The sequence below is a fragment of the Aptenodytes patagonicus genome, chromosome 1 (genome assembly GCF_965638725.1).
Source record: "Aptenodytes patagonicus chromosome 1, bAptPat1.pri.cur, whole genome shotgun sequence".
NCBI classification, from domain to species: domain Eukaryota; kingdom Metazoa; phylum Chordata; class Aves; order Sphenisciformes; family Spheniscidae; genus Aptenodytes; species Aptenodytes patagonicus.
This window is the reverse complement of record NC_134949.1, coordinates 121,608,486-121,623,358: the sequence shown is the minus strand read 5'-3', so window position 1 is coordinate 121,623,358 and position 14,873 is coordinate 121,608,486. Positions and strand designations below refer to the sequence as shown.

The following is a 14,873-nucleotide window of genomic DNA, read 5'->3' as shown; positions in this document are numbered from 1 at the left end:
AGGCTATGCAATTAGCTGAAAATTTCACCTTAACAGTATATTGCTATTTTGATAGACTTAATTTCAGTTAATGGGTTCAGAAGCTGTTTTTCTCTACCCAATGAAATGTAACATAACTCATGAGATATTAAGCAAAGTCAAATACAAACTGATATGCATTGATGTTTCATGGCATCTTGATTTGCAATGGACTGCTTAAAGTCCTTTACTTGCATCATAAATGCTAATCCACCTGGGACCTCAAAGTAAGCAGTGTCTTCTCCTGAGAGGCACCATCACCCACATCTTACAGAAGGGGTACCATGGCCAAGCGCCTGAGCAGTAACACAAGGACGCTGTAGGATGGCTACAAAAAGAAGCCAGGTCTCTCGACTCTCACAGTACCTTAAGTCTAGATCTCCGCTATATGCAACTCAGGCTCTTACAACACCCCTCCCTTCCTAGTACTCAAGTTTTTTAGAGTAGCACATGAAACAACGTACCCATCATACAACTTGTTTTCTCTCTTTAAGTAGGGGAAGATTCACACATGCAGAGTAACATTTATTTTGGCAGGGTCTGTTTTGCTAATTACTTGTATTTGAAATGACTGTATTTCTACTTTGAAAAAAAAAACCAAAACCCCAAACAAGCCAGCCCACCCCTAGTGTTCCTTGCAGTCCTTCCTCCTTTTACAGCTTTTATCTCCTGCCAGTGGTCAAGTATTTGACATTGGCATGCAATCAACATCAGAGGTATTTTCCAACTGCTTTCCCTTCCCAGACTGTTGATTGCAGTCTTCAGACTTCAGAAGGTCCAGGAGCCCTTTGGGTTGCTTAGGGGCTTAGCACTTGAATGTGGATCTTCAAAGATTGGGCTGGGGTTTGATATGGTTTAATTTGGTCTTGAATCACAAAAACCACGACCAGATCCAGGGGATGAACCATCCTCTGCAAGAATTCTTCTGCATGCAATGGAGAAAATGATCTGGTTGCTAGTGGCTCATGGTGCAGTTATGCTCATGTGTGTATATATAGATATATAAAAAATACATATATATAATGATTTTCCTATCAAGAAACATCAGATGAAAACGCAAATGAAGTATGTTTTCAAGTTGTTCTCACACTTAGTTTTCTGACTGAAACAGGACTCACAGGCTGGGGAAGTTTGGATGCAAGCTGGCACTCTCCACTACAATGCTTACTGCTTTTAGAGAAAGCAAAGCAAAAGGTCTGCAGTAAATCCCAAAAATAAATCAGTGATAAAAAAAAAAAGATAGTGGGAAGAAGGCTGTGGGCAACAGCAGGTGAAAGGGATAGAAGGTCATGAAGGGTCAGTGACTGTGGCTGTTGGTTTGATGAACTGATGTCATCAAACCCCTGGCAGACCCTGATAAAAGGTTTATTTGAAGAGCAGGACTATAGAGAGGCTGGATCCCAACCCTGTGAGAGCACCACAGGCACAAGTTCGGGGATTTTAGGCAGCACTACGCCATGCACAGCAGACCAGACAAACCACTCTAGTTTCTGCTCCCATTTAGATGGGCCCCATGATTTGCACAAAAATATTCTGACAGCATTGGGAAACTGCCTGGATGAATTGCAGCCACTTTATATCCTCCTCCCACAATCTCCTACATGCAAAGTCAGTGCACCATCCCTTCAAACTTGGCTACTCAGAAGAGCTCTATTGTTTTAACAAGACTAGAGCAAGATCCCTGATGTTTGACAAAGTTATACTGGGATAAAAAGGTTCATGTTAGGATGGCTTATCACAAATGGGTATGGGAAGTTAGTTATACTGGAGAACAGTACAACTCAGTCTCCACAAAGGACATAAATACCGTAATTTGGGGGGGAAGGGCAAGTACAAAAAACATAGGCGATAAAGCTATTTCAGTGGAAAATCATCTTTAGACCAGGCCTTAACATGTAGCACAAAATCTCAGCTGGGATAGAAAGAAGTGCTAGAAACTGCTTTTAGATTATTCTCCTTAAAAAAACAAACACCACACAGGATTTTTGTTTGATGGTTGCCTTCTGAATTCAGGGGCATATCAGATCCTTATTACTGAATAAGGAAATAAAGAGTTTCTATGTGGAGTAACAAGTTCCTGGACTTTGTTCTTGAATCTGTGCCCCTCATGTGCTACAAGATCAAAGTGATCTTTTTCCTGTGAGTTATATCATAGAATCAGAGAATGGTTTGGGTTGGAAGGGACCTTAAAGATCATCCAGTTCCAACGCCCTCTGCCATGGGCAGGGACACCTTCCACTAGAAAAGGTCACTCAAAGCCCCATCCAACCTGGCCTTGAACACTTCCAGGGAGGGGGCATCCACAACTTCTCTGGGCAACCTGTTCCAGTGCCTCACCACCCTCATGGTGAAGAATCATTATCATTTGCCCAAGATACTTATTGCCATTCCACAAACACAATTTCAGCAAAGGTAAGTTATATTAGCCTCGTCTGCCCCTTCTTAGTGCGTACATAAGTGCCATCTTCTGGCCACAACAGGGACTGTAAAAGAAATGGTAAAATTAAAAAAAACCAAAACGGGTTTTAAATCTAAGGAGTAAAGCCTGTGAGGAATTATTTGCTCTAGAGACAGTATGGGACAAAAAACAAGTGCCTACAGATTTAATGTGAAGAAATTTCAGCTGGAAGGTGAAAGCTCCTTCCTAAAGTTCAGAGCTGTCACATTTGCAAACATCCTTCTTACGTTGGTAGAGTGGGAAAGGATAGACACAAAGCTCTGCTTTTAGGAGCATCTTAATCAGATAATGCCATTCACCTCAGTTGGAGGCAGCTGCAGCCAGTGGCCCAGAAAGTCCTTCTTATCCTGTGTTGCCAAGATCAACATGCTGAAACCTGAAAAGCTAAATAGATGCCACAAATGAGGATTGTGCCACTGGTACTTCTCAATAGTACCAAGGAAAAGTGTTCAAATCCTTCTTAGGGCACTTCAGTAGAATTTCAGAGAACCTGACACTTGTCACCCCTGTGCTGTGTGGCTGGGCTGCAGCAGCCACACAGAACCCTACTGAAAAAATGCACCTGAATCAAGTGAGTCTCAGCAATCTGTCCACGCATCTCCCATGAAGACTGAGACACCTACCTATTGCCACATTTTATAAACTTAGGCCTAAGAATTGCTCTCTCTTGCATAGGATTTCTTTACACCTACCTATTGCCACATTTTATAAACTTAGGCCTAAGAATTGCTGTCTCTTGCATAGGATTTCTTTCTCCTCCCTCAAGTATAAGCCGACTTGAAATTTTTACCAGTATATTGAAAAACCTAAAATGCTTAAAAGTTGATTTGTTACATATTCCTTCTTAGTCCTAAATACTTCGTGGTTGCATCCCACAGTAAATCAAGTATCACAGCTGGTACCCATAATTTTATTGTACCCCATGACACTTAGCTGCCTTAAAATCCCATCTTCTGAAGTAGTGACTACACAAACATCTTGATGTTAAAAAAACCCTTAACTTTCTCATCAGCATGAGGAAGAAACACCAAAAAAGCCAACTTCCAAAAGCTAGAAAGCAAATAATTACAAAACACAAGTCTACTGTTCTCAATGATTTTTAACTCTCACTCATTACAGGGGAGGAAAAAAGGATTGAACGTGTTTTTTGAATGCCTGACAGAGACAATATAAAACAAGGCATTTTAACACAGCTTCAACAGAATGGGTTTCTGTAAACACAGATTATACAATATACTGCAAACAGATTATACACAAATAGAAATCACTTTAAAATCCAGAACCGCTTTTGCCCTAGATAATATCGGGAGGGAAGAAGAGAGGTTAAAAGGAAAAATAAGGAGCTATTTATTGTTTCTGTGCAAGATGTTTGACAGAAACTCTTTTGAGACCTAAAGTGAGCTTGATGGGTTTTGTGACAATCACGAAGGACAAAGCCCCCAGTGCTTCTGACTTACTGATGCCAGTAGGAGGTTAAGTACAGAGTAAAGGAACAGAGTACAAAGTGCAGAGTAAAGGAACTGAGGCCTGCAATAACGTATCACCGAAACCCACTGAAACCTGTGGAAGATTTATCTCGGTGAAATTCAGAAGCACAGAACTTAAATAAGGACATCAAGGCTTGATCTTATGTGGAACTGATTTTGCAAAATAGGTATCAGTGCTAGAAGAGGTGAATGTTCCCAGGTTTTACTCACAAGAAACACAGTAAGCTGAAAGCTGGTTTCATAAAGACAGCATTTTCTGCTTCTGTTGACTGTGTAATCTGATTTTTCTTCTCCTAAATAAACAAGCAAACACAGAAAACACCACAATTCCTAACCAGTTGGACACAGTTTTTTTGCTTCTTCTCACCTCACTTACGGAGGCCATGGAAAAAACCCTTTGACAGCAAATTTCATTTAATCCAAAATTAAATACTTTGTTTTAAAATACCTAACAAGAAAGGGGATAAAGAATTAGGACCACAAAGTTACCAGAAAGAGGCAGAGGTTTTATGAAACTGAACAGTTTCACTGTCCTAACATTTTTATTGCTATTGGCTTACACACTTGCCTAGAAATTAACTCAAATTCAGAACAGTGGCTGCCTTAGAATTGCAGGCTTTTTTCCAAATAAATGATTCACTAAAAAATGTAATTTGTGATTCCTAATTAAAAAAAACAACTTGCTTCCTATTGTGCAGGTTTTCTAAAGCACTGAATAATTTTAATGTGACAAAGTAAACACATTTGTTACAGTTGTTCTTATAAACCCCATATTGTGCTAAACAATTAACCATCACATATAATATGTATTTCTGTATCTGTCTCCTTGCCCTGTATCCTAAACTCCATATGTTCACATCATCTCTTAAGCCACAGTTAAACACTGCATTTTTCAAAATAATTAGTTAGTCTTTGTTTAATGGCTGTTAGCTCTCAGCAGTCTCTGTGCCTCTGATGGACAGCAGGAACAGCAGTACCACAGTATTACCAGAGAAGGAAGTAATTTCTGACATACTTTCATCTTCAGTCCTGCACCTACGGTAAAACCTTGTCTAGTCTCATAATCTTGCCAGCCTCCACATCAGACCAGAAGAGGCTGGTGAGATTAACTATGGAGGAGCAAAGTGGGAAGTCTGTTCTCATGTGTCTACTGGCAAAAGCAAGTCTAGATTGCACAGAAAACCTAAACAGCGGTTTGTCTTTACCAAGTTAATATTCTATTCCATAAGCTTTCAAATGCAAAACCTCCATTCACTTAATAAGGAGTTGCATAGTGAGCTCCTTATTATTATCTTGCTGTATGATTTGGAATCTCTGTAAATACTGGGGTAATATTCCAGATCCACTGGAGGCAGGGGATTAGTGGGCAGTCCCATTTCCATACAGTTATCCAAGATACTTTGTTAAAGGCAGAGGTTTCCTCCTGTCCACAAAACTTTAAAATAAATGGTTACACTAAGCATCAGATATAGACAAGCCACACCCTCAGTGGTTAGATATCCATCAACAGCAGTTTTAGATATTGTCTCATCAGCAGTAGAAAAAACCAAGTATTTTTTTAACACTAAAGCCAAGTCTACAGTAGTAAATTATAGCAGAGCATAAACATCTAAATGCCCACAACAGACAAAATCCATAAAATCCCACTGCTCCAACTTGCCTCAGTAAGTGGTTCAAAAGTAAAATACTTCTTTCTGGCCAGGGGGTTACACCATGCTCAAATCTTGGCATTCACTGAGAATACAAGAGAAAGCCCCACAGCTAGAATATCTTACATGCGAACACCAGATGCAGCTGTCTGCATCAGGGGGCTGCCTGCAGAATCACCGTATTTTACTTTGGTCACTTATATCACTCCAACAGTGCAAATGAAGAGTCAACCTCTCAGGTTACCAGCTGTTAAACTTTACATGGTTTTCTAGGTTAGAACCCAGGACCTTAAACTATACCTGCATACTTACGGTGGAACTTAAAAATCAGATTGAAAGCTAGCTCTGTCCAAAGCTTCTGCACACTGATTCACTCCACTAAGCAGGCGGGCAAAATGTTCCCTGTCCTATGAAGTTTCCAAAAGGCTTTCAAAGCCCGGTTCCACTACAGTCTGCCTGTCAGTAATACTTGAGTTTACAAACAGTAAAAGAACAGATCAGCATCTATAAGCATCAGTTTAACTCTCAAGTACAGAATCACAGTGCCAGGCCTACAAGTTTAATCCTGCCAGAGTACAAACAATGAGGGAAAGACAAACTTCCCTCAAAGACCTACTGATTTCAGGGATCTGATTTCAGTGTGGCCTGTATTTGATGCCAACATTTAGAGAACAATAAGTAAATCCCACTCCGTGGTGTGAGGTAGATCTACCCAGACTGCCAATCACATTGCAAATACTTACAGATCATGGTAAGCATATACAGTATTATTTTAATAAAGAATATCAAGCCACAGCAATCTATTGAACATTGCAGGAAAACAAGTTTTGTCTTTCTGTAGAACACAGGATTCCAGGAAATTCAGTCAAAAAACAAAGTTGGCCCATAAGTTAAATTACACCAGTAAATTAGAGAATGAAAATGTGCAAGTGATAACTAATCCTTATCAAATGAGTCAGAGAAACACTGATAGGCAGGCACAGACAATCAAAGAACAGGGAATATGACATTTTTATGGATGATTGTTGTCAATCATTTTCTTTGTCAATAACGATGCACAATGCTAATGATAATTTAGGAGACTGAGCAAAGTTTAGGATTCTTAACATCTTCAAAGATCAAGACAATGTTACTGCAAGAAAAAATGACAAACATCATTATGTAAAACTCTTTAAATGCTTAAGCTAACTGAAATTCAGTTAAACTTGTATTTCATTATGTACAAAATGACAAGGACTATACCGAGTTCAAAAACATTTCACATTTCAACAAGCTTGAATAAGACTTGCACATGTATTTTATCAGCTGGTACAAAGACAAAAAGAATCATTATATCAAGTAACCATAATTTGTTCTCAACAGCAATTTCCATACATTGGTGTGCCCATTTAGTGCCCATCTGTCAGAAACAAAAGTAAGCAAGCTGAACAAACTAAACCCATGCACCAACACAAGTCAAAACCATTAAACATAAGAAATAATATGGAACAATATTTTAAAATATATATTATATGAACAATAAGAATGATACTAAATGTTCTATGAGCCACACTGGATTGCATGGTCTTTGAGGCAAGGACCATCCTTTATATTGTACAAATATGTAACACAATGCTGGGCATCATATGCCACATATTTATACAATGCCTAATGTTGTTATGAAAGCAACTTTAAATAATAAACCCGCTGCAAGCTCAAGTACCTGCAAATGTAAAATTAATAAAGCATAAAGAACATGCTTTTCATTAATTATATGATTGTCTCCTCTCTCTATAGGTAGTCATAATACAATATAAGCAATGGCAAATTTTACTTCAAAATTACTGAGCATATTATCTTGATGAAGCAGATCTGCTTTGAACAGCAAAGCCATAGCCTAGTAAAACTCAGACTTAAGTCTGAAGCTGCAGTAATTAACCTACTTCACCCTATCCAACCCCCAAATCCTAACATTCAGCCCCTGAGGAATCAAAATTTAATTCTCAATGAACAAAAGTTGCCAGAGATAATTCTACAGACCCTAAGGATTTGTCTATACTGCAGGCAGAACCAGGACCGTATTATAGCACAGGCACAACCACATCAGATTTTAGCTTGGTAGGGGAATGGGCACGGAGCTTAGCACGCCAAGGTAAGCACTAACACAGCTAGCCCATCAAGCACCAAGCCACTGCAGCTACCACCACTTGTACTAGATAATTCTGAAACACACCTGGGTACACCTACATTATTTTTTGCCCCTGCAGGTGACACAAAATCCAATTACACACAAAGTCTGATTACAGACATGCTACAAAAGCAGATTTTTTTAAATAAGGTTCATAACAAAATAATACCCAATACATAAATAGCAATGAGGAAAACTGAAAGTATTTAACACTCAGTTTTTAGAGAAGTCACCTCTAGAACCTGTAGTGACACCCTCTGAAAGGCAAATATATAATATAAAAAACTTAAAGTTTTAATAGGCAAAAGAACTCCCAAATTTAACGTGAATTTCAGAACCACTGGCAGCCTTTCCTGTCATGGGAAGCTTTTGTTTTTCTGTACGCTGTATAAGCTACCAACAGGGTGTTGAGAGACCTGCAGTTGTACAATCAAGTATATACTGAAAGGAACATAATGTCAGGTACTTAACATTATAGAAACAGCTGTCACCATTTAACATCTACATTTCAAACCTGAAAATTAATCACCAATGGAGGAAGTCCACTCTCTCCCCCTAAGCCAAGAGCCCTCAAAGAAATCATTCTTACTTCTCAGAAAGCTTTTTAGCTGATGCAAGAACTGGACAGAGATAACTTGCATTTTGTCAACCTCTCACCACATACTCCAATTCTACCTTTGCTGTTCATATTTTTCAGGTAGCAGAATGAGCTACCTTTTGTGAATTTTTGGGGATTGACATGAACAAGAACAGTTAGTAAAAGCTACATATGAATTAATTTATCATGTTGAAACTGGCAAAAATCACAAACAGCAGAGACACTGACACTAGATGGGCAATATTATCTCCCCCCCTCCCCCTTCTCTAGCTTGGCAGCTTTCTTTAAAAAAAGAACTATGAAAGCTAGAATTATTTTTTTTGTTTTTGATAAAAGAACAACCTATAGAAATTCATGACATCTGGAATACTTTCCATTTGCCACTAGAACCTATTTTTAAAATTCCTCTGAATATCAGCCATATAACCGTACACAAACTCCTCCTTATGCATTTCATAATCTGAGTAGAACAAGAGTTCCTGTTACTCTGTCAACTTTCTCTGAATTTCAAAATATTTGCTTTTAAAGAAGGCTAATTGCTGGACAGCCATATATTGATGACAGGGAAAGTAATCTGCATTTGGTTAACAACTCAAACCCCAGGCACAGTTTAATAGCAGAATGCAGAATAAAGCCAAATACACTTTCTGTAAGATTTCTGTAACACTCTGTGTTTCCTCTTTCCAATTTACTCCCTTGCTGATGTACTGGACTGGATTTAAACGCTCACATTTTGAATATACCGTATCATACAATACTCTGCAAACCTCAAATGGCTATGATTTGACAATGATACCAACACATTACTATAGCACTTGACAAACGCGCTCTTTAGTAGGTGCCAATAGACCGCTAACGTCCTTGAAACTACACTTTGAAGCATACATGCAGTTTTCTCACGAACATTAGCTGCCATTGTTAGCGTGAATGCAGTCACTGATTAACTATCTTCTTTACCGGTGCAGAACGCTTGACTTTGAGAACAGCCTTTCAGTTTTGCTGTTTTATTATTTAAGCAGCGCATTTCTTCCACTGTGACGGTATTGGCCATGCTAGGTATCACACACACACTCCAGTGCCGGTACTTCGCTCTATTCAGAGCGGGGTTTAGCATGTGCTCTGTGCCACCTGCGAAACACGATTATGGGTGATTAAAAAACCAGCAATTTTTGAAGCGCCAAGACGGAAGCGGGCGCCGCTTTCACGCCAGCCCCTGCGGTTCCTCGGCCCAAACCGCGCACGCCGCCCCACACCCAGGGAACCGAACCCACCCGGCCCCCCCCCCAACAACGCCACAGGAGCGGCGGCCTCCCCTGACGAGGACGAGCCGCGGAGCCTCCCGGCTCTGTCCGGAACCCGCTGCCCACCCAACGGCTGAGCGAAGAGGCTGCCAGCCCCGCGACGCCGCCGAGGCCGCCACCGGGCCGGGTGGCGGCGGCGGGGACGGCCTTATCCCCGCCATTTCCCCTCCCCGGGGGCGGAGCCGACGCTGACATGGCGGGGCCCGGGGAGTAACCCGGCCCCGGGTCACGTGGTGCCCTCGCCGCGCCGCGCGCGCGTTGCCTCCCTCCCTCTCCTCCCCCCCCCCCTTCTCTCCTGTGGGTGGCGCGGGGCCGGGAGGCCTGCACGATCCCAGGGTGCTGTGCGCGGCGTGGGCTCCGCCATCCCGCTGGGAGAGACGGTCTGTGCCGGGGCCCTGCCAGCGAGACGCCGCACCGAACGAGCGAGCGAGCGAGCGAGGGAGAGGGGAGAGCGCGAGCCCCGCCGCCGCCAAACGGCCATGTCCGCGCGCAGCCCCTGAGCGGACCGAGCTGCCCCTCCTTCCCCTCCCCTCCTTCCCTCCCCCGCGCGGGCGCCCGCCCGCAGCAGCCGCCGCCGCCAACATGGAGGCCGTGAACGCCTTCAACCAGGAGGTGGGAGCCGGGGAGCGGGGGGGAGGGGAGCGCGGGGCGGCGGGCCGCGGCGGGACAGGGGGGGTCGCGGTGGCCGCCATCGCTCCCCCCCCAACCCGCGCTCGGCTTCCGGCTCTGGGCCGCGCGGGCCCGGTGCGGCGTCGCCAGAGGCCTGCGCTGGGGAGGGCCCGGGCAGCGCTCGGCCTGGCTCGGCCCAGGGCCTCCCGCCGTCCCGAGGGGCGGGGGGGGGGGGGGAGGGGGGCGGGAGATCGGGTCTCCTGAGTAAAATGGAGGCGAGCGGGGTCAGGCCCGCCGCGGCCGTTCCAACGGCCTGGAGCGTTTCCCGAGCGACGCCGCAGCCCAGGTTCCCGCACGGGCCGGGGTGGGGGGTGGCGCTGAGGGGATCTTCGGGCCCCCCTCTCTGCCCCCCACCAGTTTCCTCCTCGGCCCCCTGGAGAGCGCCCGAGCCGGGATCCCTGTTACAAGGCGTTCCCGCTGCGTGCGTGTTGTTAAGGAGGGGGAAGCCGCGTTTCAGGGCGCGAGGCACTTTTATTTCCTCGCAGCGGTTTGGCGAGAGACCTGCCATGTGAACAGGCGGCAAATAGGATAGGCTGGAGGTTGAATAGAGAGAGGGAAAACTGCGAGGGGGCTTATCTCTGTATAGAAACGATGCCTGGGGATGGGACTTAAGGGATCGACCCCAACGCTAGGGACATGGGAGGTAGGTTGGAAAGCGTAAGGCGTTCAGTCTTCTTTCGTGGTACACAGAAGGTCACTGTCTTCTGGTGATTTTTTTTGATTCCTTAGTCAGCCAGTCGGAATTGGAAACAAAATGGACCGTGATTGTTTTTTGCATAATATATAACAAAATAGCCTCTGCTTTATAAAGTTTCTGACACATGACTTCAAACGATTCTTAAGTTAGATGACGCTCGCGCCTCAATTTGATGATTTGACTTTTGCAGGTCCTGTATGGACTATAGAACATGCATATTCTCGTTGCAGATAATCAGTTAAAGCTAAGCCAGAACCTATTCCAGAATGTTTCATATATTTTGAAGGTTAGGTTGCTGTGCATGTTTGCTGAACAGAAACAGGAAAAATGGCAGACTACTCTCATGTGATGAAGTCATGCTGTGTAAAGTTCACTCTGCAACTGCTTGTCATACACACACACACACACCTGAAAATCTACTCATTCTTAACGAAATTATAGAAGTACAAAGTGAAAAGTAGATAGCATGTACCTCCTGTTAACGGTTTTCTTTTTATTTATTTGCCTGTGTTATGGGTGTATTGTGCTGTTTTGAACCAGTGGTATGGAAGGGTACAAAGCAACCTTCCCAAATGCGTTAAAATAGAATGGCACGCATGCGGCATTTTCAATTTTGGTGTAAACAGAGAACAGAAATATTCTTACCTACCTAAATATAAACAGAAGTTCTAGCAGATGATTGCTTTCACTTCATTCATTTCAACATGTTGCTACCTGATAAAACTTAATTGTACAGACAGTGCTTAGTGTTTCTCAAACAATAAAACCCACTTTTGCTGATCTGGTGGTGAAAGTCTGCGTGACTTTAGAGTGAAAGCAGTGTTTCTTGGTATTCTGTGACTAATCTCCGTTTTAGAAATGGGCATGTTTTATTTCATACATCTTCCTCTCAGATGTAGTAAAAGCGTGATGCTTTTGTTTGATACAGTCAGAAATATTGAGTGAAATTCTGATGTCTGGCTGCTGAAAGGTAGTAAAACACTGGATTTCATCTGAACATCAGTTACAGGGAAGAAGACTATACTTGCTAAAATCCCTTCTGCAATCATTTGTACGTATGACTAGTTCTGTAGGACTACTTATGCGTAAAGCTAGCATGTTAATAAATTCAGGGTTTGTGTAATTACTGTCCTGTTCTCAGAAGGCATGTGTATGACACTAGCTAAGAACATAAAGTCCAGTTCTTAAACTGTTCTCTTAACTTTCCAGCATGCGTTTCCTGAAGTTGTGCGTGCAAAACAATACATACTAAAATAAAGTGTGAAACATCTGAAACTTTTTTGAGGAGGGCAAGATTTACAGTCAGATATTGTTCCATTTCTGGGCTTTCTCAGTGAAAGCGGAGAAAGTGAAAGAGCTGTTTTACAAAAGGTATCAACGTTATTCACAGAATGGTGGGAATAGCACAGTGAGTGTGTGAGAACTCATTTTGTCTGTAAGACTGTCTTATAATGCATAGACGTTGTAAGGACTAGAGAGGTACCAGTTTCTGTTCACTGAATACTTAATTATTTTATTGAGAGTGGAGTAGCATCAACAGTGAAGATCGGGGTATCTACAGAATACCCTGTAGGTCAAGAATTCCTGGACTTGCTGGCTGTACAATACCATTGTAGACAGAGAATTGCAGTTTTATAATGGCAACTTTTAACTGCAGCAGCCATGAGTTTTGTGCTGGACTTCCCATGTATGCTAGAGGTGATGCGCTTCCAGCTTTACTGTCTCTTCTTCTGTGGAGGTAGCAGCTGTCAGCTCTTTGCCAGTCTACATGAAGAAGGAGATGCCACTTACTGCTTCAGGTGATATGATCATTTGGGATTTTTTTGGGGTGGGTTTGGCAATTACAGCAATTTCTTGAATGGTGGGAGGTCCAAGTTCAAATCAGGCATCCTCTAAGCTATTAGGCTGGTATCCTCTTCTCAGACAAAAGAGCTTAAGGGAGGAAGAGAAAAGCACCAGCAACACTTTTATTTATGCAATTTGAACCGTTTTGTTTTGGCTGAAGCTGTTCACCCAGTCCAGTAGAAACCATTAGTAGTTTTGGCTGACTTAGGTTCCAATTCTACTCGGAAGTTCAGTTTCTGCCCTTTGGGTTATAGGCTTCTGACGGTATGTATGATTATGTTGCAGTGAAGTAACAAGTTTCTGCCTGTCAGCTAATTGTGGTAAGTATGTGATCTTAACTGCCCATCTGAATTGTGAGGTAAAACTTAAATATGGAGGTTTGAACTAGCACGTTGCACTTAGCAATTGTGGCAAGCTAGGAAAGAACACTTAAGAGTCAATTAGTTTGGCTCTGGCAATGGGTGGTGACTTAGACAGGTTGTGTAATTTGATCGTGTTTGATTGTGTTGCCCATTCTCTTAGTCCTGTTCTTTGTACCTATATTTTGAATGCAAGTTTACCAGTAGATGTGCCTCTTAGAAATTCTCATTTTTCTACAGGAGCAAGCACATTTTTTGTATTGACCAAACACATTTGCTGCTTTATTTTTATCCAGTTGTACTCTGAGCAGATACTACCAACTGAATAGGTGGGATTTGACAGTTATGTAGTATAGTATATTTTCCCTGAGAAAATTAGTTCAAACTGTATCCTGGAAGAATGAGTTAGAATTCATGTACTGTTAGGTGTATATGTTGTGTTAAATTAATAGTACAGTGTAAGTAAGTCACAAAAGGTAACTTGATAATGATGCAAAACTGTTATGTTTTTAAGAAAACAACATTTTTCTAAAAACACAAAACCAAAAAACCAACCAAAACCACACATCCATCATGGTTTATAAAGGTTTTAATCCTTGTCATGTTTTAATTTAGGGGATATGTGTTTCCTTTTCTTTAATCTGAAAAACTTGAGGGATAGTTCACTGGTTATAAAAGTTAGAAATAGAGATTTCTTCACAGTCTTGCTGCTGGAAGTAGAATAAAGTCAAGTTTCCTATTTGGTAATCTTATATTTGTATTAATCGTGTGTCTCAGGTTGGTAACAGTTAATCTGTACCACCAAAACAATTGATATCCCACTTAAGCGTGCCTAGATCACAAACAGGATAGATATTTTGTGGGCTGTTTCTTTAAAGTTAGAGCTGCAGCGTTCTTCTTTACTATTTATCCATATTCAGTGAACTGGACAGTTGTATTTTTGAGCTAGTACAGCTATCTTATGCTATTGGTAAGACTTCATTTTGCATGTTCTATTACAATGTGTTGCTCCCTGTCCTTCCCCTCCCCTCCCCAGGTCCTATAAATAGAGGTTAGCAGGATATCCTTCACAGTGGTTCTTCAGCAGCTACTGGAACTCATGAACCCCAGTTAGATTCCCTCTGTTGTATGGCAAAGCAGCAAGGACACAACTACCAATATCTGTGGTTGCAGGAAAGATTAACGTAGTCTTTTGTGCGTTTTGGCACCCTTTGTCTCTTTAAGAAAACGGTGAAAGCTGCTACCTGTTGTAACTGCCTGAAATGATTCCCGTATTCCAGTAGGTGCAATAGGTGTTTTTTTTTAAGTCAGTGCTGCCTCCCACATGTCTTGGGAGAGTTCTTAAGCAGCAGTTCAAATGCTGTTTGGATGGGGTAGAGGGAGAGAAAGATAGGAGAGTTATACTGGAGTTTTAGAGTGAATTTAGTGCCTTTTTTAAACTGTGAGACCTGGACTGAAATTATTGCAGAAGTAGTGTGCAGCTCTTTCGGGATGGAAGTTGCTTTATTGCTTTTATGACTGTGTCACGGTAATTGAAGGGTCATCATCGCTGTGATCCTGAAAGAGCTGTGTCTATTGCTTCTGGTCTGAACTGTTTGCAGGAATATTGAAAGCTGTGGCATTCT

The 14,873-nt window shown here is 42.2% G+C and overlaps 1 protein-coding gene and 1 long non-coding RNA gene across 4 annotated transcripts in view; one reads left to right on the top strand and one right to left on the bottom strand.

Moving 5' to 3' along the window:
- Positions 1–3,557: 3,557 nt before the first annotated feature.
- LOC143167466 (uncharacterized) lies at positions 3,558–9,843 on the bottom strand. Its single transcript, XR_012996553.1, has 2 exons — positions 9,745–9,843; positions 3,558–9,505 (listed from the first exon to the last, which is right to left on the bottom strand). It is a non-coding gene; the product is annotated as an uncharacterized LOC143167466 (long non-coding RNA).
- A 214-nt stretch (positions 9,844–10,057) lies between these two features.
- SCAF4 (SR-related CTD associated factor 4) overlaps positions 10,058–14,873 on the top strand; it is a 46,325-nt gene continuing 41,509 nt past the window's right edge. For all 3 annotated transcript variants that reach the window (XM_076352885.1, XM_076352893.1, XM_076352877.1), the window contains exon 1: positions 10,058–10,290. In XM_076352885.1, coding sequence (XP_076209000.1) covers positions 10,261–10,290 — 30 coding nt within the window. In that variant the 5' untranslated portion in view covers positions 10,058–10,260. The remainder of the gene's footprint in view (positions 10,291–14,873) is intronic.